General features: G+C 37.2%; 1 protein-coding gene and 1 pseudogene across 12 annotated transcripts in view; both read right to left on the bottom strand.

The window, feature by feature from the left end:
- LOC18435778 (Asparagine synthase family protein) overlaps positions 1–26,358 on the bottom strand; it is a 36,631-nt gene extending 10,273 nt beyond the window's left edge. For 2 of the 12 annotated variants that reach the window (XR_016042510.1, XM_088849448.1), the window contains exons 1-10: positions 26,030–26,358; positions 24,561–25,041; positions 19,841–20,037; positions 18,497–18,636; positions 17,615–17,861; positions 17,386–17,484; positions 17,101–17,215; positions 16,480–16,585; positions 7,736–7,829; positions 6,154–6,338 (exon numbers count right to left, since the gene is read on the bottom strand). Coding sequence is in view for 1 of the 12 variants with exons in the window: in XM_088849448.1 (XP_088705574.1) it covers positions 6,154–6,338; positions 7,736–7,829; positions 16,480–16,585; positions 17,101–17,215; positions 17,386–17,484; positions 17,615–17,861; positions 18,497–18,636; positions 19,841–20,037; positions 24,561–25,041; positions 26,030–26,146 (1,781 nt within the window). In the remaining 11 variants the exon portion in view is untranslated. Of the gene's footprint in view, positions 1–5,408; positions 5,727–5,919; positions 6,339–7,735; positions 7,838–16,479; positions 16,586–17,087; positions 17,216–17,385; positions 17,485–17,614; positions 17,862–18,496; positions 18,637–19,840; positions 20,038–24,560; positions 25,042–26,029 lie in introns of those variants that run through there. The other 10 variants (XR_016042512.1, XR_016042513.1, XR_016042509.1 and 7 more) reach the window with 9 other exon arrangements.
- LOC148780030 (alpha-aminoadipic semialdehyde synthase pseudogene) lies at positions 10,739–11,716 on the bottom strand (annotated as a pseudogene).
- Positions 26,359–27,479: the final 1,121 nt, after the last annotated feature.

The raw sequence follows: 27,479 nt of genomic DNA, 5'->3' as shown, positions 1-27,479 counted from the left end.
GTTCAGGCTCCTCATAGACTCAATAGTCAAATGAGGGCAATTCCTGTATGGGGATTTGTTTCTATAAAATCTACTTCATTCCTCCAGCTTTATGTTCCTGAGAAAACACATAACCTTTTGAGTGCTCTAAACATCTAATATATTGTGCTCGATAACCCGCATGTCCAGTATCCCAGTCAACTGAGAAGGGATGTGAACTATACGTGGTTGACCCAAAGATGTGGATTGGAAAGATCCAGCTTCCTACTCATCCACAACTCGCAATGGGATCTTAGGGATAGGATTCGATGACACTCTGTCGTGCACAAATACCTCAGTGAGGACTGTATTGCCCCAAAAAGATATTTTGAGGTTGGCACATCATTGACCTTACCATGTCCAACAAAGAATGACTCATCCTATTTGTAACACCAGTTTGCTGTAGAGTATAGAACATTTTCCAATCCACAGATTCCCTTATCTTCATAGAGCTTCGCAAATAACTTAGTAAATATCTTCCCTTTGATCAGTTGTTGAGGATCTTGATCTCTTGCTTTACTGATTTTTAACCTCTCGCATAAATTGGTGAAAGCAAGTAATTGTTTGTGATTTATATGAGAACAAATACTAGCAGTGAGAGTATATCTTATATCAGAATATACAAAGAGGCAACCTCATTAAATGATGCACAACAAATATCAAAATATTATGTCCAGAAGACTGGTTGCACTTTTGGCCACAAGGCAGGCTTTCTAGTTGACTTTCCATCTATATATAGTAATTCTATTTTGGATAAAGGCAAGAATTCTTCGGCTAAATGGATCATCCTATCTCTTCCTATTTGGGCCACCATAATTCCACCTCATGGAGTTATGAATAACAGTATAGACAAATTAAAATGAAACATCCACATTGTCCGTATCCAAAATAAATTAAATGGTGCAGACCTAGTAGCTTGGAGCTAAGGTTTAGCAAAGAAGAAGATAGGGAAGATCCTAAATTAGAGAAAAATAAAAAAACCGGAGAAAAAAGGAGCATTGGTTGCTCTAGGGTTTTTAGTACAGTCCATTACAAGATGCTTCATTATGCTTGAGTACATCTCTTATATAAGAAAACTCTAAACAAGACTTAATAAATAAAATGACTTGAAGTGAATAAAATAAAACACTCTAGAAATTACTATTTATGCCCCAAAGTAAATAAAATGACTCAAAAAATAAATAAAAAACATAAAAGGACAGATTTAATGACTACTTTGCAGTTCTGCGTTCCTCTTGTAAACGCTAAGCATGTTTCTTTTATCTAGATATTCGAGAACAGTATTCTGGGTTGCATCAGTCCCCCCCTTCCTCAAAAGATAGCTCTCGAATTCAGTGGCTCGTCGTCAAAGGTATCACCACGATATGGAATGAGATGCTTGACATTAAAAAAAATCAGAAGTGCAAATATGGCTAGGAAGATTCAATTTGTAGCCATTGACATTAATCTTTTGCACCAGTTCACATGGTCCAAGCTTGCACTGGCTCAACTTAATATTCAGAACAACTTGGTCTAGAACCATGAACATGTATAGGAGAGAAGAGTCTTGAATCACTTATAATCATACATCATTACAGATATCCATTCAAAATAACTTTGCAGGAAATCTCACCTTTATGATTGTAAGATTGAGCATTGAATGCGCCACAAGGAGCTTGCCAATCTTCTAATGAACTGATGAGAGTGCAAAGCTAGTCCAACGAGTACAACCATACCCATGTTTCAAAGCTTTAGCATGGATATGCTTAGCAACTTCCATACTCTCTAATCTTCCATTACACCACTTTGATGCAGCAATACTTGCAAGGGCAAATTGAGAAGACCAAACCCAAAGTTTTTCAACTCTCATAAACATTGTAACTCAACCTTAAAGATATACAATTCAAAATAACTAGAGAGCAATGTTTTCCCAGTCATGGTGCCTCTCATAAACATCTTATCCATCACGTTTGTGTACATTGAAAACTAAAACTGCTGAGATACAAATGCGCAACACTATCAATCATAAACAAACCTAAGGAAAACTCTTCTCTTAGGGATGCAAGAAAAACTTTGAACTCTAAGGCGTGTTCTTGCTAAATTTGGTGAGGTCGGGATGCAAATATTAGGCCCCCTTAGGTTTAGGTTTTCGGGGAAGATGATAAGGAACAAATTTGGTTCTTCCATCAAAGCAGAGCGACAACTCAGCCTGAATTCTCTCGAAGAGAATGATTCAACCCTATGGTGAGCATATGTTGTGTTAAACTCACCAGCTAAGAGTTCAGAAGAAAATACCTTGAACTCTAGGGTATGAACATTATGTGACACCCTAAGTTCAGGTAAAACTCCAAGATGAGCAATTCATCACCATTACCTCTATCAACACAATTCTCCTCGCTACTTTCTCTAAGGATTAAGGAACCAAATACCTCAAATATTTTGGGAACAACTCCTTGACATCCACCCTGTTCTTCATTAAGAATAGGAGAACCCAAAAAATCCCCTCCAATAGTAGCATCTTCTTCTTAATCCTCTTTACAGATTCAAACACCACTAAAGCTATGATCACCCACTTCTTTCTCAACACCCAAATCTTTATCCAGGTACTTGTCAAATACTGGTAGTGAGTTCCAATCCACAACGTGCTGATCTTAAGAACCATTTACTAAAAACAACGTTTCTCCATAGTTGTCCTCGAATAGAGTTCCAAAATACCCACCAGATTCATCATTGATTTCATGTGTAGGATGATGATGTTGTACACCGAACTCTTGACTGGGATCACAACATGAATTTGACCTGTCTGACACCAACTTGGTCACCGACTCATCTGCCTCGATATCATGCTCCTGAGACAAGGCTTCCATCCACGCCAAACGCAGATAGTTTCAACCAATCTCCTCAAATTCCCTTCTCGCAAACTAGTATCAAAGGTTTCTAGGGTTGCCGCTTTTCCTCTACGTGGAGGCATAAGTGTTGTTCTAGGGCACAAATGGCGCTATTGTGCTGTCCGTATAGTGCTACAATATTGTTTGTACACTGCTACAGTACCATCCGTATAGATTGTCGAGCCTTGATACCAACAGGGGTTTGTTGCTTAGGGGGAGTGAGACAAGGTATGCAAGTTGAAGAAAGTCATTTATAATCTGAAGCAATCCCCACGTGCATGGTTTTAGAAGTTCAGCGAAATTATCATAGCTTCATTACAATTCCAGGATCCATATGGATCATTCGATATTTATCTAGAGAAAACCCACCATGTAATTCTTTTGGTGGTCTATGATGACAATATCATCATTACATAGAGCGATTAGGAATGAATTATGTTCAAACAAAATATTTGGGACAGCTAAGGCATTTTCTTGGAAATGAAGTAGCCTAATCCAAGTATGTTGTTAATCTGTCTCAAAGAAAATATGTAACAAATTTGTTGACAGAAACAAGTATGTTGGGTGCTAAGCTAGTTGATACACCTAGAGATTGAAGTACTAAACTATCAACGAATCAAGGAAATTTATTTGAAGATCCAGGATGGTACAGAAGGATTGTAGGTAGACTTATCTAACTGATCATTACTTGGCCGACATAGCTTTTGTTGTGAGTGTGGTGAGTCAGTTCATGTATTTTCCCAGGACACCAAACTAGAGGCAGTAAGGAGGATCATATGAATCTTAAGGAGGATCCAAATTGACAAGTTATCTATAGGAATAATAGCGATTTAAGAATTGAGAGCTAATCCTGATGCTAATTAGGTAGGATCATTATCAGACAAGATCTGCTACACGCAATTATACATCTGTTGGAGGAAATTTGGCAACCAAGAAGAGCAAGAAGCAGTGTGGAAGCTAGGTTGAGTGCAGAGGCTGAATATAGAGCAATGGATCACACTACATGTGATCTATCATGGCTGAAAAAAGTTGAAGCAGGATATGGGATTCCCAGTTACTAAATTGATGAAGATGTTCTGTGATAATCAGGTAGTCATTCATATAGCTAGAAATCCTGTATTTTTTGAGAGAACAAAGCATATTGAGGTGGATTGTAATTTTCTTCAGGAGTATAGCTAGTAATCACATAAAACTTCATATGTGAAGTCAAAGGATCAATTTGCAGAATATTCACCAAGGCTCTTTGTCGTAACCAGATTTAGTAGATTTGTTCCAAGCTGGGGATGGTTGACATTTAAGCTCCAGCTTAAGGGGGAATGTTAAAGATTAGATTCTTTTGTCTATAAGTTTTCTGTAGGTTGTGGGGCATTCTTGTCTTTTTTATAACTTGAGGACATTAGTTTCATTAAGGGGTTACACACACGGACATTTCTATAGTTTGTAAAGTTTTAATTCTTATAAATAAGAATGAAAAGTGAGTGGAGGTGATTTAATAAAGAGACTGACCTCCTCTAGCAACCTGTCCCTATTCTCTCTCCCTCACACACTTTCTCTCTCTTCCTTCTCTCTTCACTTTTCTCTCACGCCTCCCTCTCATCTCTCTCTTCCTCCACATAGTAATACTTTTGACAATATGAATGTCATTTTTGTCCTTTTTATTTCGCTTATTTGGTTTTTGTTCTTGTATTTCTTTTTTCAAGTTTATTTATGGAACTTTGGATTTGTGGCCAATATTCAAGACTGAGTTTTCGTTTGTCTTTAGTGGCATTTTACTATAACCAATCTTAGCACATTGTTTTAGTTTAGTGGTCTTTAACTTGTCTTTTGATTGAAATGGGTAAATTTAAGGGGACTTAGACAATGTTTTCTATTTGTATTTCTGTGAAAAATGGTTTTTGACATAGTAAAATCAACTTGGGGAATTTCATTTCAAACCCAACCCCTCAAACACCCTTTATGGAGCCTAGAGCCCCACCTTCCTGGATGGGCCACCTAGCGAACTAGGCACCCCACCCAGCCACCTAGGAGGCCGAATCCGAGTCTTAACAACATTGATTTTGACTTTAATGAAATGTGTCAGCATATGGTATCCTTAGTCATACCATGAGCACGAGTCCTACTCATGAGGAGAGCAATGGCCTACGTAGATATGCGGTCTCTAGAAGATCCATAGCCCCATCTTATGGAGATGGAAAGTCTCCATAATCCATAAGATTTGTTTGGTCCTAAGGAATCATATAGTCACTAATTAAATCCGGACCATCTTACAAAGATGGAAAGTCTCCAAAGATATTCAACATAATCAGGGGAGTTGAAATATCGTTATGGAGACTCTAAGGATCATATGTCGAATTGGAGAGGCAACCTACAAACACACCAACAACTCAGACACAATAAGGAGAATTCACTACAACAACAGAAGCTTGTAAGAGAAAGAGATCCCCTCATATCGTCTCCTTGAGAGAGAGACACCCTTAAAGAAAGAGACAGAAAGAGAGTCAAGTATAGTTAGTTGCTCCTCACCACTGATCCTTGTTGTTCATGGTTGCGTTCTATGGAGTATTTGAGAGCTTCGCCTTGGTTGAGGATCAACAATGTGGAAAGATTCAGGTAAGTCTTGTAATTGCCTGGATTGCCTAATCATGGTGATCGTTCCTCTCCGATTTGCTTGTGGAAAGTAGTGGAAAGAAGGTAGTCCGTTCATAATTTTCTGCTTCGAGTGGTAAAGGAGAGGAGTGTTGAACAACAAGGCATCTAACTCGGAGTCCAGTTGATGTTCTGTTCAGCTGTGCACATCGGATTGATTTTCTAACAGTATGCCCGCACCATTCCTTACCAGTCCTAGAAACTCAAACGTTTGGTAAGGGGAAGACATGTCCAAAAGAGTTCCAACAAACATAGATTTGTGGGGGAAAAAAAAAAGGGATGTTAGTGAACAGAAAATATACCAAACAAATGGACTATTGAAAACTATGGTCCATTTCAGTCATCACCATCCAGTGAAATAATGCAGGGTGATAGAGAGTGGACCCACCACTAGGGTCATGTCCTATTCTGTTGGTTGGCGCTTCCTCCATCGGCATCCATCATTTAATTAGACAACAATTATCCCAATGGACAACAACTTTCCAAGTCCATTGGATCATAGTATAGTCCCCCATGAGCAAAAACATGTCTCATGGTAAATTTTCCAAAAAGAGTTTGATTCACAAGAATTAGATGCCTCATGTCTATCATTTAGCAAAAGAAACTCAAAAAGAAGTCATACCCGCCTTGTCTATATTTTGTCCTATGTCTACCATAGCCAGCACATTGCTCATCTGCTCCAGACCCAACAAAGAGTATCTTAGCCTCTGATTTATACTTCACTCGTTCATAATTATTGCAGGTCTCTTCATCTACCCAGCCTTCTCCACCAGCTGCCAACCACAATGCAATCCCGATATTCAAATCCTGAAGTTCAAGGAGCATTACCTCAGTAACAAGGGGAATACAACTTTATCTTCTAAGAAGATTCAAACAGAAAGTATATCATAACCCAGTAAGCTATAGAAAAACTAGAGTCCATTGGGTCATCACCATCCATTGAAATGATACACGATGATAAAGCGAGAGTCGGACCCACCAGAACATCACATGGTCCCATTCTTGGGTCCCAATGTCCTAGCCTCCATCAAAATGTGGGATCATTTTTGGTCCCAATGTCCCACTATCACTCAGAGAGTGGGACATTAGGACCTAAAGGTGGTACATGTAGCACTACTAGATAACACCAGACAACAACCACAAGATGCTTTTGAGGGGATTCTATGGAAAACCAATTGACATAATGAATATGACAGGAGGGAACTCTTAAGAAAGAGAAAGAAGATTGAAGATACCCTGGCAAAAAATTTCAAGCATCATAAACTCATTAGAACTCAAGAGAGGAAAGGAGCGAAATTCTCACAAAACATATGAGGAATCTTCTTCGTAAAAGTACATTAGTTGAGTGAGAATCCCTTTGCTCAAAAAGCACCACAATAGTGGAGCCTAGAAGGATTTCAAAGTACTAGAGTTAGGTATATATATATATATATATATATATTGTGAAGTATTAGACTTGGTATATATATATATATTGTAATCATTGTAATCCAAATTCAATATACAATTTCTAAATTAATACAATGTCTGGGGTTCCTGCACAAACCCCAAACTAACTAGCAAGGAAAAGATACCAACCCCTATCACCATCATCATTTCAAGGGATAATGATGACATCATAGGCTATGGTTATACATAATTATAGGATAATTTCTCATATAGATCTTTAAAAATACATTTACCAAATAATTTGCCCTAACAAGAAAAAAAGTTTCATATGACCCATGTAGATGTTAAAGGGAAAGTACAACACCCACATGATGTGTATGTTGTACAATCCATAGGACGAGCACTCCCGTGCATTCTCATGATAGATGATGGAGATGAATTGTAGTTCTGCCTGAAAGTTCAGCTCCATACTATAGTTCATTCTCCATCAATAGTGCAAATAAATAATAGATGCTTTGCTTCATAGCTTACACATCATCAGCATGCTATACTTTTCTCAACCACAAGTGAATCACATACATTGTACCACCTTTGATATGATTCACTTTTCTGAACCAAAGGTGCTACAGTGTATGTGATTCACTTGTGGTTGATAAATGGAAGGCTCTATTCTTTTAGTGTTATGGACTCCATGTCTGATCATGTTAACAAGAAAAGAATAGAGCCTTCCATTTATCAACCACAAGTGAATCACATTCATTAAAAGCCAACATCCCAAATAAGTTATTCCTAAAGAGAAAACATTTTATACGCACCATGTATGTTTTTGCAGGATTTATCAGAGAGATTACATGCTTTGTCTCTCGGGCCAAATTTGACAGATCAGCATCAATCTCTACAAGGCGCCACCTGTGACCCTTAGCCAGTTATAGTTCAAAACGTAAGAAAAGAATTAACATGAATGCCATAGAAAAAAAATTTAAAAAATGAGTTCCATAGAAAACGGTTAAAAGAAAAGAGAAAAAGAGTGCCATAAACGATTGATTCCCCACTAGCAAACATCACTTAATGTTTTGTAGGATCATTATAATATTAATATTTCCTTGAGGTATTTTAAAAAATTATATGTAGATTCCGTTTGTATGATCTTTAGTTATTATTTTTTGCACATACCACCAAGTATGGTTATAGTTCAAACTAATAGATAATTCAGGCTACCATCCATATCATACAGTACATATTGAAAAAAAATCATGGCCAAACTGTTTTGTAGCATATCTGTAGATAATGTTAACATCATGGATCACTAACATCTATAGCTTGAAATGACCTTGGGACTATGTTGAGGGTCAAGTGAGGTTTTGAATGGCAACAACCTGATGGATAATATATCAAGGGATGGCCACAGTGCACCTCATCCATCATGGCATGACAAAGATGCATGTGCAATGAGGCATAAGCCAAAGACAAAATAAATACAGAATTAAAAAGTAAATAAGATCTTATTTATCATTATGGACTATGGAGCTTCTTAGTTATATGACCGTTTTCTTATAAGTCTTAATTACATATGACCTTTGCTCTCTCATTTTGGGCATCTACAAACGAGTTTGAAAGTCTACTTTGATATGCTATGCAGAGTGTACTAAAGCAATAAGGTGTTGATCTAGGTGCTGATTTGAGTGGTTGAAAAGGCACTGTTGATAAATTATGAAAATTTATGCTCTCAAAAGGACATGTTTGATAAATAATTAAGTCAATCCACTTATGGTTGGACTTTAAGCAGTGTAAGTTTGAGAAAGAGTTTTGCTTTCTCCTTGTGCTTTGCTTCGCTTTTGAGTGCTTAGCTTTGCTATGAGTCCAAAAAAGAGCTTTGCTTTTAGTGTGCTTTGCTAGGGGCTCTTCACTTCCATAGCTTTTTCTTTTTGCTTTAGCATAGCAAGCAATAAAGGTCAAAGACATCGCCTTCCTAGTTTCAAGTCCGGTGTTAGGGTTTCGAGTTCCTGTTAGTTGAGTTCCGGGCGAGTTAGAAGTGCTTTAATGGAGGGAAAACAGTTGCAGTAGTATAATAAGTACATAAGACGAGCTGGTATACGAGCTAGTAGCAGTTCACGAAGTGAAGGAGGGATTGGATTTGAGACTGAACGCTGTGAACGGATAACCGATTGAACCGAGTTAAGTAGGAGTCAATGGTACCTAATTAGATCATATGTCAGTACCATACCAGGCCATATAAATTAATGGCCATAGAGTGCATTTAGCTTTTTTTTGAGGAGACAATACTCTAGGATAGGAAAGGTCAGGGACAGGTCCAGATAGGAGCCGGAAAGGTGAGGAAAGGCCCAGGGCAACGTTCAGAAATCGAATAGCTCTGGCCACACATGGCGGATGACGTGGAAGAATACGTGAGGACTTCTCTTGTGTGCCAACACGACAAGGTAGAGAGAGCCAAGCCAGTGGGGCTACTTGAGGCCCTACCTGTCCCAAGTAGGCCTTGGCAGAGCATATTTATGGACAGAATAATTATACACATTGTGCTTCAAACAATGCAATCATTTATTAGTTGATCCTTTTATAAACGAAAAGAGAGTACTGTCCCTACATGTTCTGCACTACTTTGTTTACATGGGATAGCCCAATGATGCCTCCTAAATTTGAATGTTACGATATTGTATGCTTCTAGGAGTTTTCTCATGCTACTATATTGACCTATGAGGGGGTATATATTGAAGGGCCAAGGACTAGATTTCTTCCTAATAAAAGATATCCACTCTTAAGTGTTTAGGCTAGTTTCATCTACACTTTTTAATGTACAAGTGTGATGCAAAAGGAGCCTGGAAAATAAAATCCGGCCTTCTTTTGAACTTAAACAAGCAAATATTCAACAACAATAAAAGGCAAAATATGGCTGTAAATCAAGCCATGGAGAAGAAAAAGCTATCTTTCTTCATTCATAAACAAATTTTCTGCAAAAACATTCCAGTCTCCTTTCTAAGGGGAAAGTTCTACCTTAAATACAAGTCAATTAAAAATAAATAAAAAAAACTCAAAAAATAAACTCTCTCCCACGCCAATCTCTCTCTCTCTCTCCCCCACGTTAATCTCTTCCTCTCTCTCCCCCACAATTTTCTCTCTCTAGCTCATCTCCGTTTCACATGAATCTCTCCTCCATCAAATCTTTCCTTAGATCTTCACTCTCATGAAAATCTCCCATAAAATTCTTTTTTAGATCTCTAACTCCCCATCCATACCCCACATAAATCTCTCTAAATCAAGAGAATCAACCCCTTTCCAAATTTTCATATTAGATCATCTTTTCTCTAAGAAGTTTCTCTACCCCTCACGTGATCAACCATCTCCCATCATTCTCTTTCTAATTATCTAACAATCGTAACAAAATAGGATCATGGAATCCTACAAACTAGGAAATCCATCCTAAATAAAATAAAAATCCCTTTTTTAACTGCTATATTAATATCCCTAAAATTCAGTCCTAACAATAAATAAATAAATAAATAAATATCGTCTCGAGTTTTTCCTATTCAATCTTCATCGTCCTCCCTTCACTGATGGTGAAGTCCAACATCTCCACGCAAATGTTCCTTGTAAGGCATTAAGCTGAACAACTGGGATGCATCTTCGATGGCCATCCATTTGGCATATACATTGCAGAACAAATTGCTGATTGAGGGATCAAAATCAATTACTTTTGCTAAAAAGGAAGCATTGTTTCCAACCAAAGAATTTTAATTCCTAGAAAAAAAAAAAACTTTCTTCCATGACAAACACCCAAGCACATTCAAATATCTGCACAGGAAATATAATTGTTGGCGAACACATCCTGCACCTAGTATTAGAACCGCTAGTCTTTCCTCTAGGCGACCTCCTGCCTACACAATTTTTTCACCAACCTTTAGTGAAATTCCGTCTGTACCTCTCCTAGAAATTCTAGCCTCAGAATTATCACTTGTATTAGTAATAAAAGACAACGAATCAATTATTTGGTCAAGAATGCTTTGATCATTAGAACCAACTTCAAGTTCTAAGAATGGCAAGGCATCCGCACTTTGACCCACTTCACATCTCACAAAATGAAATGAACCACCAGCAGCCTCAATAATATCCAATGCCTCATTGGTAAAATAAATGATCATATAAATGACCACTAAGAGAAACGAATATTGTGTATTTCTTTTGGATGCAATTGCAAGGGTTTAGCAGTGAATCAACTGAGTCTGAATTTCTCATGCGGGCAATATATTTATACAAAGGTTTAAACACTCATTTGTGAGATATGCAAGCTCTTCTTAAATGAGGTAAATCTGAGATGTTAATCGTAGAGGCCAAGACAACAATGAAATTGGATAGGACATCTCCAAATTATTGGGTCGCTTCTCTTGCAAACTCAGTTGGAAGAATGTCAACCGCTAGACATATTATACCCTTGCCCCCTCGTGGTTTGATTAACACAACTCAATTGAACCAACAACATCACATATTATATCTGAAATATCAACAAGTGGGCATCCTTTTCTCATTATGTCATGTAATTGCTTAGTACTAAGCAATCGAGGAATTCTTCTTTCCCAATACATTCAATTCACTACTACAGATGCATATGGTGCAATTCTTTCATGGAAAATGGCAACGTAGTGTTCTGGATGTGCACAATAGTCATCCTTATCAAATGTTTTTGCAGGGTCCAGAGGTGTGTCCATGTCTTCACAAGTTACAACACAACCATAATTCTTACCACACTAATTACGGAATGGTTCCAATAAACGACCAAACCATTCAAATTTATCATAACCATTCCACACATCATGGTTAGGATTTTTCAGAATAGACAACCAATCACAACTCTCCATGTTCGTACCAACATTCTCATCACCTCTACTAGACAACTCCAATGCACACATAATTTTTACCACCGGCACCAACATTAACCACATCATCAACTACAACCTGGATATCATCAACTTTTTCCTTTATAAGTTGCCGAATAGAGATCTAGCCACACCCTCCTCTTTAAAAGATTCAGGTGGAGTCTCATCACTTAACGGCAACAAAGATAGTTCATGTCTGACCATCGACAATTTGCTTTGATAAAAAGCCCACTATCTTGGTTTTCTCATCCAATCCCAAATCCCATTACATTGTAGTCAGTGGTTGCCCGTTCATGTTCATAAGGAGGGAATCATTTGAAAATCCAACATTGTCTTCAACAGAAATAATGTTAGAAGTTAGCATTTCCTTCTGATCAATACAATGCAGAATTTCTTCATTATCAGACTTAGAATCCTCCGCACTTTCATCAATAAAAATGCTAGGCATATCCTCAATTATCTTTATTTTTTCAGCATATTGATCTCTAAATATATCTACTCGTTTCCCATTAGATTTAGGACCATTTGTGTCTTTCAAAGCATCAACTTCTCTAGTGGAAAATTAGGGTTTTCATTTACCAAGAAATCACATACCTTTCTTTGTTTACTTGTGTGATGTTCAGATTTTGTTGTAGGGACAATAACTCCCTGAGTTGGAGGCGTCAGTCTCCTAGCTTGGGATGATCCGGTTCTAGGGGTCGATCTGGATGTAGGAAAATTCTTTCTTTGTTCATTTCGACACTGATTTTGATCTACTCCCTTATGCCAATGACATCGGCTTTCGGGTTGTCGGTCGCCCAATTTTTTTTTGCATTCATGCTCCCGTCGATACCGTCATGCATCAAACCCATAAATGCGATCAAGCATAACATCAGACCGTTCCCACTCAAACTCGTGCTCTGATTTACGTTGATCTCCACTAGAACCTGCACAATATGGATCTAACACCATAGATCTCATCTTGTTCGATGTGTGATGTTGCAATCTTTCCTTTTGTAACAACTTTTCAACCATCTCCGTCAAGTTGTCGATTTTCTTGTATATTTGGTGATGCTCAGCATTCCTACGGTCGAGACCTCCACGACCATCCATCGTAGTCACTAACCCTTTTCGAATCATGCTCTGATACCAAATGATGCAAAGAAGTCCGGGAAATTAAATATGCCATTCTTTCGATCTTAAACAAGCAAAATTCAACAATAATGGAGGAGGAAATGTGGCTGTAAATCAAGCCATGGAGAAGAAGAAGCTATCTTTCTTCATTCATAAACAAATTCTGTACAAAAATATTCCAGACTCTTTTGCAAGGGGAAAGTTCCACCTTAAATACAAGTCAATAATAAATAAATAAATAAACCCAAAAAATAGACTCTCTCCCACGCCAATCTCTCTCTCTCTCTCTCTCTCTCTCTCTCTTCCCACCACTTATATCTCTCTTTTCCCTACAATTTTGTCTCTCTAGCTCATCTCCTTTTCACGTGAATCTCTCCTCCATCAAATCTTTGCTTAGATCTTCACTCTCATGAAAGTCTCCCATAAAATTTTTTCTTTTAAATCTCTAACTCCCCATCCATATCCCACATAAATCTCTCTAAATCAAACAAATCAACCCTTTTTCCAAACTTTCATATTAGATCCTCTTTTCTAGGAAATTTCTCTACTCCTCACGTGATCAACCCATCTCCCATCATTCTCTTTCTAATTATCTAACAATCCTACCAAAATAGGATCATGGAATCCTACAAACTAGGAATTTCATCCTAAATAAAATAAAAATCCCTTTTTAACAGCTATATGAATATCCCTAAAATTTAGTCCCAAAAATAGATAAATAAAAATCTTGGATGCGATTTGCATCAAAGTGTCATAAAGTTGCTTTCTGCTTTATCGCAAGTCATCATCACAATGAAAAGACTTAATTGAGAACTGGAAATGGAAATATGTGTGCAACAAGAGATTGAAGGGACCTTTCTCAGAAGCAAATTGCAACTTGTTGTTCTAATATATTATATAACTGTGTGGATTTACTCTTTAGCCCTATTGACTAAAAACTCAATTATTCAAAAAATATGGTTCTAAAGTTGCATCACGAGTGGTAGGCACAGTTGGTCAGGGTGGTGGGTTCCAAAACATGATGTCGAGAGTTTCATTCATAACAGCTCCCAAATTAATATTCAACAAAGAAAAGTTTCTAAAGCTGCATCGACCTCCCACACACCCCTCACAACAACCAAGTTGGTTCATCAAGGTTTTATATATTTTTTACATCTTAAAATTAAAAAAGTATTAAAGTTGCATGATTTCAAAAGCCCAAGGAATTGATTAGTGATTCCAAAGTTTGTGCAAGTAGAGAACTACAGTTGCTGACTTTTCAAAATAATTAATTAAAAAGAGACTTTTATGTATTAAAAAAGTTGGCCCCAAGCTGTGCTCAGTTGAACACTTAAGCAAGTAGAGGACATGATTTGGACCGTATCTTCAATACTAGCATAAAAATCAGGAGGCACCCAGTGTTTCAAAAAGCGCTAGGCGGGTCCTAGGCGGCCTGGGGGGTCTAGGCCGCCCAGTGCCTAAGAAAGCGCCCCGAACCTGGGCAGCCCAGTTGAAATAAAAAAGGACTTTATAACCTTTTACAGTATAAGTATAACAATCTATAGTATAAAATATAGGAATTAGGTATTCAGGGCACATCAAAATTCAAAAGTACACATTAGCACACACTCCATAAGCATAACTATAAATCGGTCCATATCCAATTAAAACTTAAAATTTACCAACCAAATTACCAAATCCAAGATACCAAATACCAAACCAGTGGAACTACAAATCCACTATCCACAAATACCAACCGGTTTATGCTCCCTTATGTATCTTTTTCACAAAACTTGTATCCTATGCAATTTTTATCATTAGGATTTAGGTTGTTGCCATATTTTCAACCCGGATCACCACTCCTATTAGATCCCGAAAAAGACATCTCAAAATAATACAACTTATACAAGCAATAAAAAAAAAATCACTTACTTTAATTGTTCGATCTCCAAACTTCCACCTCAAAGTTGCTTCTAAGGACTCAAAATCTTCTAAAAAACCCTCCAATAGATTTATAAAACATCAAAAATTAAATCTAATAATAATATCAATGAGTGATGTTTTGATCAATTTCGCAAAACTTTGGAAAATCCTTCGATTCTAAAGAACTCACCAAAAATTAGTTTTTAGGAGTTTTTCTCTTTCTAAAATGGGCTCTAATTTGTTCTAGGTATAAAAAACCATAAATTTAACCCCTTAGTATAAAAAAAAAAGACAAAAAATGTCCCTACCGAATGTGTTTTCCCCCTCTGCGAGGGGTGCAGTCCCTGGGAGGCTGCCCAGGGTTGGGCGTTAGGCGACCGCTTAGGCGGGTTCCTAGGTGCCTAGGCGAGCGTCCAAGGATTCCGCCTTTTTCTAGCGCCTAGGCCTGGGCGATGCGGCCAAGCCCCCTTGACCGCCTTGGCTGCCGCCCAAGCGCTGGTCGGTATGCTTTTTGAAACACTGGAGGAACCCATTGAATAATTCCTCCGGCAAACCCATTTGCTAACGAATGATATGTAATTAATGTTACTTAGTTCTCCAACCATCCAAGTTCTATCAAAATTCTATCAACATAATGGTGATACAACTTTTTGCACCAAACTAACCAACACAATGAAGGACAGATTGAAGGTGCAATTGCAAGGGTATCCTTATGTGAGATGTTTCCAAGTAATAACGACGCCGATATTCGAAATGAACATTAAGTGCAAACTTTCTATTTTGTACTGAAGCCAACTCTCGTATAATGGTTTGTTAGAGATAGTATATAAGACACTCCGTGACTTTGATTTTCAGCGTATGTAACGCTGTAGTTGAAGACACACAGGCAACCTGAATGTTCAGATGCAATCAGACATAGATCTCAAGAAAAAGCCTACATTCATGCATGCATTTGGGGTTGACTTTGAAGAGAAGTTTAGTAGTGAGAAAAGAATAACATCAAATTTTCAATAGTGGTACAACTTTGTGCCCTAATCTAACCAAAGCAATGAAAGACAGATTGAAGGTGGAATTGCAAGAGTATCCCTATATGAGATTTTCCTAAGAAATGAAGATGCCAATGTTCAAAATGAACATCAAGTGCGAACTTTCTATTTTGTACTGAATCCAACTCTCTTATACTCTGTGAAAAAAGTTGAAAACATACACGACACTTTGCGACTTTGATTTTTGACTTATGTAAAGCTGTAGTTGAAAACATACACGAAACCTGCTCGTTGAGATACAGTAACACATAGTTCTCAGGAAAATTCTACGTATTCATGCATGCAGATGGGGTTAATATTGAAAGAGAAGGTTTTTTTTTTTCTTTTTTGGGGGGAATCTGAACCTTGAAGAGAAGTTTCGTGGTAAGAAGAGAACAACATCAGATATTAAATGGCTAAAAGCAAAATGTTAAAACAAAATCCAACCATAGCATCATTAGTACGTCATGCAAGAAAATAAACTACAAACACCAAAGAACATATATGGCTAAATGGGAAGGCAATTAGTCATACATGTATTGCAGACTGAAGTAAGAAAAGAGCAACATTATGCCAGAGAACCAAAAAAGTAATAAAGCTGCCACTGACAAAGTCCACATAAACTGCATGTACCTTCTAGAAGGAGCAATCCTCTGGAGCTCTCTCATGCCTTCCTTAGAAGATATTCTATCAGGTGCAGATTGACAATCAAAGCTTACATTGATAAGATCAATATCATCTGTCAATAGAAAAATCCAATGAGATCTCTACATGAAGGTTCAATACTCCATATCAGTTGAAGTAAAATGAAATTTTCTATATCGACTGAGAAAATGATGCATCACAGAGAAAGAGCATACAAATTCTTTTTCTGTTTTTTTTTTGTTTAGCAAAATTTTATAGTTCTTCAGTTAGTTGGCCTCTGTCATGGAGGAAATATGTGTGAAAGAGAAAACCTACCTCCCTGCCCCCCACCCCCCCTTCCCCAAATCCTTGACAAAGCCGCCTCTCTCTCTCTCTCAAACTGGCACCTACGAATGACAACTAAAGACCACACCAAATGAATGATAACCCTAGGCCAGACTAAATGGGTTATTAATCATTTATAAAGACCCATATATTCCTCCACACCCTCTCACCCACACATGTACCCATGCATGCGCATGCAAGCACATAACTTTTGTCTGTAAAAGGTTAGTGAACAAATCGAGCCTATGAAGCATAAAATTATCAATTCTTACAGGTAAGACTTACAACAGGAGCTCAAGCACTGGTCTAGCAACGCTGCCAGTATCATGGAATCCAATCCACCTGAAAATAGAACAGCAACTGGGACAAGTTGCTGTTTTTGACCTTCTCCCACAGGTTTCTGCACATTGGGTTCCTTTGGTCAGTATGGACAAGCTATGACCGCAAGGGTGGTTCCCAGTCTCTCTTCATCACCGTCCATCATTTCAGTGAATTATGATGACCAAATGCAAATATGGTCTTTCCATAGTGCATTTGATTCTTCTACACTATTCCCAATTAATTTCATACCTGAGAAACCATGCTTTGAGTTGTTCGCTTTATGATGGATAGTTTTAGAGCAACGAGCACCTTTTCTGCCAATGACAATTGACAGACACCTGCAGTAACCTGAGAATGTGAAGAACATCTAATTAGATTATTGACAAGATCACTTCGAAGGATGTTTAATACACAATTACGCATAAATTGAGTTCAAGAGATACTTTCTTAGTGATGAATAAAACTTAAGATAATTAACCTTAAGCTTTGGGTCCACAAAAGCTCTATCCCATTTGACAAGTCTCTGTAACTGGGGATCCGTCCATTCATGCTTTGAAACTCTCCCTAGAGTATTCTGGGTATTATTGTGATACGATTTTCTCGTCCCAAAAGTTATGCTATAAATTCCACATGGAAGCTCTTCCCAGTAATTGTCATCATTTATGTGTTCATCAATGTCTGAATGAGCTCCAAAGTTATCACGTGGGGTAGCCCAACCTGTGTCCCTGTTAGAACAACAATACAATCAACATGGCAGACACTATTTTTCCTTCAATAATTTCTTATGTATGGTGGTTCAAGAAAATCTGAAGAAGAATCTATATCGTATCATATAGAAGTGAAAAAGGAGGTACATTATTAACCAATTGATTATGGAAAGCCGTTCTCCATTGGGGCTATTGCCTTTCAATGAAATAAAGTTGGAAGAAGAAGTATACATATTATAATGAAAAAAAAATGAAAAAAAAGGGAAGGTATACTATATTCCAATGATATGGGAGACTATGGTCTATTGAAGCCATGCCCATGTGGTGGGCAAAGTATTGTATACAATTAAATAGAAAAAAATTAAAGCTCACTATAATCTAATTGACTAGATAAATCGTAGCCCCTTGGCATGCCAGCATCAAACGGAAAGAGAGTGACTCATCAGTGGGTCATGTCCTATTCTGGATGGTCCCACTCTCTATCATCTTCACTATCCATCATTTCATTCGACAGTGATGATCCGAATGGACAATTGAGTCTCCCATGGCCCATTGGATCAGAGTATACTTTCCAGAAAAAAAAAAAGCAACTTGGGCAGTTTTACCACCATAACGGCAAGAAAGCAAATGTCCCTCAAGTCATTCCCTATTACCTGCTACACTTCCCTTCTAGAGCCAAGGGCAGTGCTATAGAAGAAAGCACAAGTCTTGGGTCATATGAATTAGGCCAGTGAACAAGAAGGCTTCGCCTTCCAAATGCATCCTTTCCAAACCATAAGGTCTTCGAACTTTCCTGTACAATTTGAATTTTCCATAAGTAAAAGGAAAAAAATTTAAATTAGGGGCAATGATTTCATACAACGGTTGTGTAGTAATATGATGCAACAACCTTCAAAAACCATGGTATGGCCATTTGTTTGATCCAAATTTTGAAATATACACTATTTTCATTCTAATGAACAGTCACAAAGAAGAAAAGTTTGAAAACACAACTTAGAAAGTAATTTTTTAGCCCAATTAACATACGCCGTTCATTTTGGTGAGATGCTTAGATCTAGGCCTTAGAAGGATTTTGTCATCTCCAATTGTTTTGGATGGCTTTATTATCATTAGATGAACAATGTTAACAAAGAAAAACATGATTTTGAGTCTATAAACGCTAAGATCTTGAAATTCACCAAATAATGGTTTATATTCGTTTTTGGAGGGGACCCATTTTAACCATATCTAAGGTCAAATTGAACTTTTTGTTTTTTGGATTGATTATTGAGATGAAGAGAGTGTGTGCAAAATTTTGGGTCATACAAATACCACAAACATGGTTATCTAGAAGTGCCATTGCATTATACTATGATACAACTGTTGCATGAAATCACTACCCTTAAATTAGTATATAAAAATTATACTTATTTTTTATTTCTATTTAATTTAAAGGATGTATATTTTGCTTTTAGGTTTAGGATTTTAAGATTTTTTTGAGATTCTAGGATTTTCTTATATTTTTTTATTTATTATTCATAAGTACTATTTATGGCATTGTTCACAGTTACTGTTCATACTTACTGTTCACAATTACTGTTTACACATTATTGTTCACAGGGGTATTTTTGGAATTTTAATATAGTTTTAGGGGTATTTTAGAGTATTAAATGTTTATCTGGATCTCAAGTTAAATTAGGGTTTAATAGGCTTAAAAAAGGTTGGATGTTATATTTGGAAGGCATATGTTATTGGAATAAATTTTATTTTATAAAAGATAAAATTTTTTCTTATCATGGCATGATTTACAGCCATGTTTTAACTTCAATATTATCGATTATACTTGTTTAACCTTCACGAAAAGGGTGGATTTAATTTTCCACGTTTCCTTCCTGCATCAGTATCTTAAAGTAAAGCCTCTTAAATTCAATATGAATCAAAACAATGAGTAGAAACCCATCAAAGAATTCTAAAGAATCATTCAAAACTAAATCAATTAAGAAAAATATTGAGCATGCCTGCCAATAAATTAGAGCCCAAGGTCCTTTGATTGTTGACAGAAGTTGTGGCACACGAATATGTCCCATCTTCTCAGAACAAAGGCAAACTTTTCTATCTCCATGGCACTTGCAGGAACAACAACTTCTCAGAGCATGCATTAAAACTTCACCATCATTTTCATCCCTGTCAACGTGAATTCCTCCAAATACTTCACCTTTAAAACCAAGAAGATTGTCAAAAGGAACTGACAAAGATTGGGTACAATAGTGCATATGCTTCAACCAATATTTTCTTTCATTTTTGCTAATTTTAGCCAAGACAGATAACCACGAGAAACAATGCAAACCCAATGGTTAGCAGCACCAGGTAAGATGGATGGCAAACACATTCAAGAGGGACCCTACAAACAGATGGGGATGACTACACATCTCGTGACAAGTTCCTCAAGGCCAGTACATTTATAAAGAACAATTTGAACAGAGATAACATGGATGGTCAACACTTTCAGTGTAAGGACGAAAAGGACACTGACCATTTACAACCGCATCAATGAGTTCTCTGGAGGAACATGAGAGCAACAGTGAGAAGGCTAGTGATTTGGAAGTGCAAATGCTCATCTTCAAGTGATCATATGACTTTAATCAAGGTACCTTATTGAATCTCCTGGTATACATGAGTTCGCTTTTCAAAACACAGGTGGGTATAGCAAATAGGATTGAGCAGTTGTAATGAGATTATATTTAGAGAGATGGTGGAAATTGGGACAGATTTCATCTGATTAATTGAGTCTCATCTGTCTTTCCAAGAAAAAGGGAGGTTTGGACTGAAATTCAAGAGAAGCAAATGATGCACTTTTATGCACATGGCAGTGGGGATATAAAGAAGACAAAAAGCACCTACGGAAGCAGATTGTCGTTTCCAAATATGGCAGCAATCAGTGCAGATGGCTAGTGAATAGCTTCACTGGTTACTGCAGTGTGTTTGGTCATAGAGAGGGATCAATTCGGTAAGAAAATGTTTGTGAACCACAGTAGACTTCTCTTGACGAGTGGTGAATGCATAAAACTTTGGATAGATATTTTGCCAGTCCTTCAGTCCCTTGAAAATGTATTTTCCATTCTAGCAAATGTGGGTAAAGACAAAATGGTTTCAAAAGTGTTTGAGAGAAACATATTGAATTGTTTGGAACCCAAGATTCTGAAGAAGTCTTAATAAAAAAGAAATTGCAGAACTAACATGGCTATTCAAAGAATTAGACAAGGTGTTTATTCCATGAAGGTGCTCTAATAAGTGGATACAAGGTCCTAATATGATGTAGAACAAAATTATTCTCATTTGTATTTTATTTTTAATTCCAATGGATGCATATTTTGATTTTATTTTTAGGGCTTTAAAGTTTTTTTCTAGGTGTTCTAGGGTTTTCTTATTTTCTTTTTTTAGTATTCACTAGTTGCGATTCATGGATACTATTCATGGGTATTGTTCATAGATTACTATTCATCATCATCAGAGCCTTATTCCAACTATTTGGGATTGGCTACACGAATCTTATGCCGCCATTCACCATAAACGCTTATGGGAAACACCCTAGCATGAATAGACAACATATATTCAAGATTCCTGAAAAATTGCGGCAAAGTTTTATGCTGACTGCCCACCTAACATAACCCTCCTCCTTTACCCGGGCTTAGGGCTGGCATTGACCAACACAGGGCCGGCCAAGGTGGAGTTATTATTACGAATTTTGTGATCAAGTTAGGACTTTTGAGTCATTTTATTCCATGCATAGGCATTTAATGTCCTTGAACAATTAAATAAACATTATTTAAGAGGTGTGTGGGGCCCTTGAGTGGCCATTCCACTTGATTTTCCATATTGAAGAAAGAAAAGAGCTTAGGCTTCCTAGCTTGGGATGATGAGGAAACCCTATGTTTCTCCCAATTATTGCCGGTGGTGCTTGGCTTGATTTCTTGTTGTTTTTATCAATTTCCCTACATCAATGGTACCAGTGCATAGGCATTTTTCAACAACAAAGCAAGAAAACTACAACAAGCCTTGGGTTTGCTGATTTGGACCAAGTTTTGTCAAATCAGCCTAGATCTTGCTAATTTCAGCAAGGTTTTGTTTATTCTCTGCCTAGGTTTGTGATTTAGGTGAACGTATGGTAGCGAGAAGGGGCCATGTAAAGGGGTTTTCACATACCCAAGTCATGATCCCACATATGAAGAAATCATGGACCTTAAAAGGCAAGTTCACCAACTGATGCAGTAGTTTGTGAGTACCAATCATGGGCAAGACATTGATCTTTCAGGCCAAGAAGATCTCGAATGCAACCGAAAAAAGACCTAGACATAGGAGACATCACTTTATTTTTTTTTATTTGAAAGAAGACATTCTTGATTTCACGCAAGTTGTATCCAAAATCAGCAGGGTATAGATTAGGAATTGCCACCAATCTTTGATACATGCTTAGATGAAGAACAAGATCTTGTGGGAGTCTGATCTACAATGATGAACAAGATTGCGTGGTTGAACTGATCTTAGACAAAGAAAAAGATAAAGAACTTCAAGGAGAATCAATAGGTGAGGGTGGTTTAACCATTGAATCCAATGCTCATCTCAAAGGTGCATACCTCGTATGTTATAGGATTGAGCCAAGGCAAATTCAGTAGGGTTAAGGCTTGGATGATGATGATGATGATGAATTTTCAGGTTGAAGAAGGTTGTGGAACTAACGTAAAATTCATCTTAACCTGCTTCAAAACTTGAGGACAGTTTTCTCGAATGATGCAAGACAAAATTATTCTAATTTCTTTTTATTTAATTTTAAAAGATATATATTTTAATTGTAGTTTTAGGGTTTATTTTGGGTGTTCTAGTTTTTTTTTTTTTCTTTTTCTACTCTTCACTAGTTAATCTTCATGGATACTATTCATGGGCACTATTCATGAGTTCCTATTCACAGGAGTTAAATTATCACTATGAATTTTGTGATGAAGTTAGGACTTTTGGATCAATCTATTCTTTTCATGGACATTTAATGTCCTTGAACGATTAGATAAACTTTATTTAAGAGGTGCGTGGGGCCCTTGAGTGGTCATCCCATGTAATTTTCCAAAATTGAAGAAGGAAAAAGCTTAGACTTTTTGGAACCCTAGCTTGGGTGAGGACCCTAGCTTGGAGTGAGGAGGAATCTCTCCTAGTTATTGCTTGTATTTGGCTTGATTTTTTGTTGCGTTTACTGCCCATCAATTTCCCCACATCACAATAGCAGAGGGACTTTTGCAGACAAGTCCTATCACATACGCAGCCAATCCACCCTTGATAGCCGTGGAGAGAAGCTTGGGAGATCCCAGCTACTTCCAAGACTCATGCTTCTGGGTGGCTTGCCGTGAAAGAGAGAGTTCTTACAACCACCTCTTCCTCAGCCTCTACTAATCTCCTGCTCCACTGTCAATTTAGTATCTCAAAATGGAATTTCTTCCTCAATGTCTCCAGGTCCTGGGGGTCGCCCCAGATTCTTTAGCTCGGGAGTCTAAGCAATGGTTATTGCTGTCTACGCCAAAAACCAGGCCTGATTCTGTGGAGACCGCGCGCATTAGTTATCTTCCATTAAAGGTATTTCACCAAACACATAAACCCTTATCAACAGAATCAGGCAAACTACAACATAGTAAGCCACCATTAGAAAGGAGCTTCTTGGATTACAACTACGATGAGCCGCTATGCAAACAGTTCAAACACCCCACAGCCATCATGCTGAACTTTGATGGCTGCTCAATGGGCAATCCTGGCCCACAGGCATAGGGGGTATTTTGTAATGAATGTGGAAGAAAGTTGAATTGACGGAGGTAGAAGCCACTATCTTACTTCAGGGCACCCTCTCAGTGGAACATGACTTAGGGAAAAATTATCTCATGGGTGCAGGTTGGGGAAGGTTTCCCATGGAGGCTAGATGGAATCTTTGAATTTCTAGAGATACCATCAACAATAACAGTCTCGTTCAAACATCTTCGGTGGGAGTGTAATGATAAAGTGGACTATCAGGCCAAGGAAGGGGTACAAAAAAGGTGTTGATGATTATTAGATATGAACAACAACAAACTCCTCCACCTTGTCTATAAAATTTTGCAGTTACCACTGATGATTTTGTGCAGTCATACAAACACAATTTTGCTCTATTGAGTTTCAAGATATTTTTGTAAAGGCCCTCAGGGGCAAACACACAGTTTTCACACATCTTTATTTATTCAATGAAAAAATAGTAAAAGATCAAAAATAAAAGAAAATGAGAGTAGTGCATGGGTCTTGTTTGTGCCGAAAGACCGGAAAGGAGCATAGAAAATAAGCTCAGGGTCTAGGAGATGAGGTTTTCTATTGATGAAAAGAGGGACAACATCAAACGTAAGTGTTCATATCATTAAGTGTGGGGTTTGGAAGGGGACAAACAATAATTTACCTAATAAAGAAAGTGGTCTGCTCAACAAGGTGATTGATAAGAAGCAAGTAACAAAATTAGGGTCAAGACTTCGGTCTCTCATCAGGGTGCCCGGTTATAAAGTACTCATCTCATCCATAACCTAGGAATCACAGTCTACACATTGTTTGATATTCACAACTATCAAGTTAAAAACTCATTTCATTACTAATCACAATGGAATATAAACATTTTCATTAATTTTTCTTTTGATGCGTGTAAAGAATTGAAACGTCTAGAAAGTAAATGCAGCACACTACCATTATAAATAAGCAGATTTTGGTCTGCATCTTTTAGTGGCTGATGTATAGGTGCTATTCCCCTCAGCTGCAAAGTAGCACCAAAGAAATGCATCTCTGAGGAAGAGTTTATCCCAGATAAGCCATCACCACCAGTGTTTTTCACTTCACATCTAGGAATATCACAGTCTTTTTCAGTTTCAAGAAGCCATGCATTATCCTTAATTTCCTCTCTGCAGTCATTATCAGCCTTTTCCAACTCAAGGATTGGGCCTTGAGCTTTAAGGTCAGCAGATAAGGAATGGGAAGCTACAGGGGAATCAATGACACCATAATGGCCATTTGTACTGTTTGCACCTGTATCTGAGAAAAAGTTTTCTTCGGTTCCACTAGACAGTATCTCATTTTGTTTGAGAAGCACTATCTCACTCCCCAGGTGATCAGGTCCTCGCCTTTGCAGTGCTTCTTTAAGGTCATCGATGGTCCAAAATGACCCACAAACCTGAAAATGTTGAAACTTGGTTCACTCGGTATCTCGCAAGTAACAGTAAAAAAGTTTGTGAGATAAGAAACACAGATATAGTACTCAATTTTCTACAATCTAAAGATTAAACCCAAGATTACCATAAATGGAAGGGAAAGACAATGATAGAAATCTCTCAATCCAAATAAAAGCCATGGCAAAATGCAAATGGAGAATGCAACAAATAATTTCAAAACCAAATTTAAAATGTTTCATACATTTTAAAGGTCAGCACATAACAGAATTTTCCCAAGAAAGCCAACTTATACCAACAACAAATTACTTTTTTTTGGGGTAAGTACCAACAACAAATTACTTCAAACACAAACATCAAGAAACAAGCAGATCACATAACTGGACGCTCTACATCTTAAAAAGGACACCATGACTAACCTTTTTTCCTTTTTTTTTAATCTAAAGAAGACAATCATCACAAGTTGTAAAGTACAGTTCAATGAATAAACTCAAATGCAAGCCACTTTCAAACTATCAGGTGTCGTCCTATGGTAATGACCATACAACTTGAAGAATGCTTCTAAGGTAATAAAAAATAGTTACACGAATAAACTTGGATTCCATGACTGTCTTTTGGACGGCTTTCAAAATCAGCACAGGAGAAGAACTAAGCACATGAGGCAGCTGAAAATCAACCCCCAAATAAACATAAATAAGCATGAAACATCGAGCAGACCAAAGTAGTATTGATACAATCAGTTTAAACTAGAAAAGAGCCAGAATTTTCACATGGGTCTCTCCTTATGTGTTGTTATTCCCTTTTAGTGTTAATGGGTTCTTTCAAAAAGTAGCAATATTTCCCATGATTTTCTGAAAATTTTCAAACAAAGCTCAGAATCACCCAAAATTACACAAAAAAAAAAAAGCAAAAAAAAGAAAAACCGGTACCAATAGAATAACTAACTATGAGTAGAGCAACAAACACAGTTGCATTTAAAGGTTTAACAGGTACCTCTGTGTCCTGTTGATAAGATGAGAAATTAGAGTCTTGAAAACATTTTCCATTAACATTATTGAGAGAAGATGAATCAAAGCAAATTCCTGAAATTATCAGAGCAATCCCGCACATATCTGGTGATTGTTACACTCTCTCACATGAACTGATGATGACGAGCAAAAAAAATGCTTAGTGATTCATACATTGCTCGTAATGCATGAATCGAAACCCTAACTTCCTCCCCTGGCCAGAAGAAAAAGGAACCCTAATTTTTCACAGGTTGATTGAAGGTGGTTTCGCGGGAAGTCTTGCTCTTCGAAGAACAAGAACAGTCTGCGATTCATATGACCATAAGGATATATGGTCAATAGTGTCCTATCACTGTCCAATTAGTAGATGAATGGTGATAGAAAGAGCGTGGGACATACCCTTGGCAAATCATTTTTGTAGTGGATCTTACTGTTTGTCATCACCGGTGTCTTTTTATCGGACAATGATGATGGATGGACAGCGATGCTGCCCATCATCTTAGATTATCCATGCTTAGTATGTTATAGTATATATACTAGTCCAAAGTGAGAGTTCGGAAATTAAGATTTTGAGTAATGATCTTATACGACCCTCACATATGTTGGCTACATAAGAACCCAACAATTAACCGTTGGATTTCACTTGCTTTGAGATTCGGATAAAGAAAATTATTTCATGCGCGCTAGACCATATTTCAACAATATATAGTCTAAAGGTATTAAGCATCCATTGGTGGATGCAAATATGTGGTCTATCTGAAAAACAAGTATAAGTCTAAATATTTTTTTAATATAATTATTATTTTTAGATTTTAATTTTAATTTATTTTTTTCATATTCATGATCTTCATGTTAAAGATTATATATTATTTAAAAATTAAGATCAAATTATATTTAAAAAATATAATTATTACCAAACCTGCAATCCCATTTGCTCTTTTTCCCCTCGACGTCTCTCTCTCCCATGAATAGCCTCTAATTTTTATCTCTCTACCTGCCTCAACCTCCTCTTTCTCTAGTTTCCCCTTCCTCGCTCTCCACTACCGTCTGTCTTTATCTTCTATTTCAAATTTTTCTCTCCTCTTCAACCGAGTAATTATTTGCATCGTAAATTGTTCTTTGTCATTTTTTTTTTGAGTATTCTGGCATGATAAGGTAGGAAACTTCTCTTGTTATGAAGACAAAGAACCCCAACATGCATCTAGATTGGCACCATTTTTTCTTATGAAATAACCCGAGGAAATCCCATGGTTTCATATTTGACAAATGGAGCTAAAGAATTCTTTAGAAAGGGGGGGATGTTTTGAGAGAAAAAGTGCACCCCACATACACTTGTGGTGGCTCATTCATTTTATATATAATGATGATAAATGGTATAATTTATACTTTTTCATCTTGTTGCATGTATTTTATATATAATGATGATAAATAGTATA

Source organism: Amborella trichopoda, chromosome 10 (genome assembly GCF_054954075.1).
Source record: "Amborella trichopoda isolate Santa Cruz 75 chromosome 10, AtrichopodaSantaCruz75HAP2 v2.0, whole genome shotgun sequence".
NCBI classification, from domain to species: domain Eukaryota; kingdom Viridiplantae; phylum Streptophyta; class Magnoliopsida; order Amborellales; family Amborellaceae; genus Amborella; species Amborella trichopoda.
The sequence above is the reverse complement of the archived record's forward strand: the minus strand, read 5'-3'. Positions and strand labels throughout refer to the sequence as shown.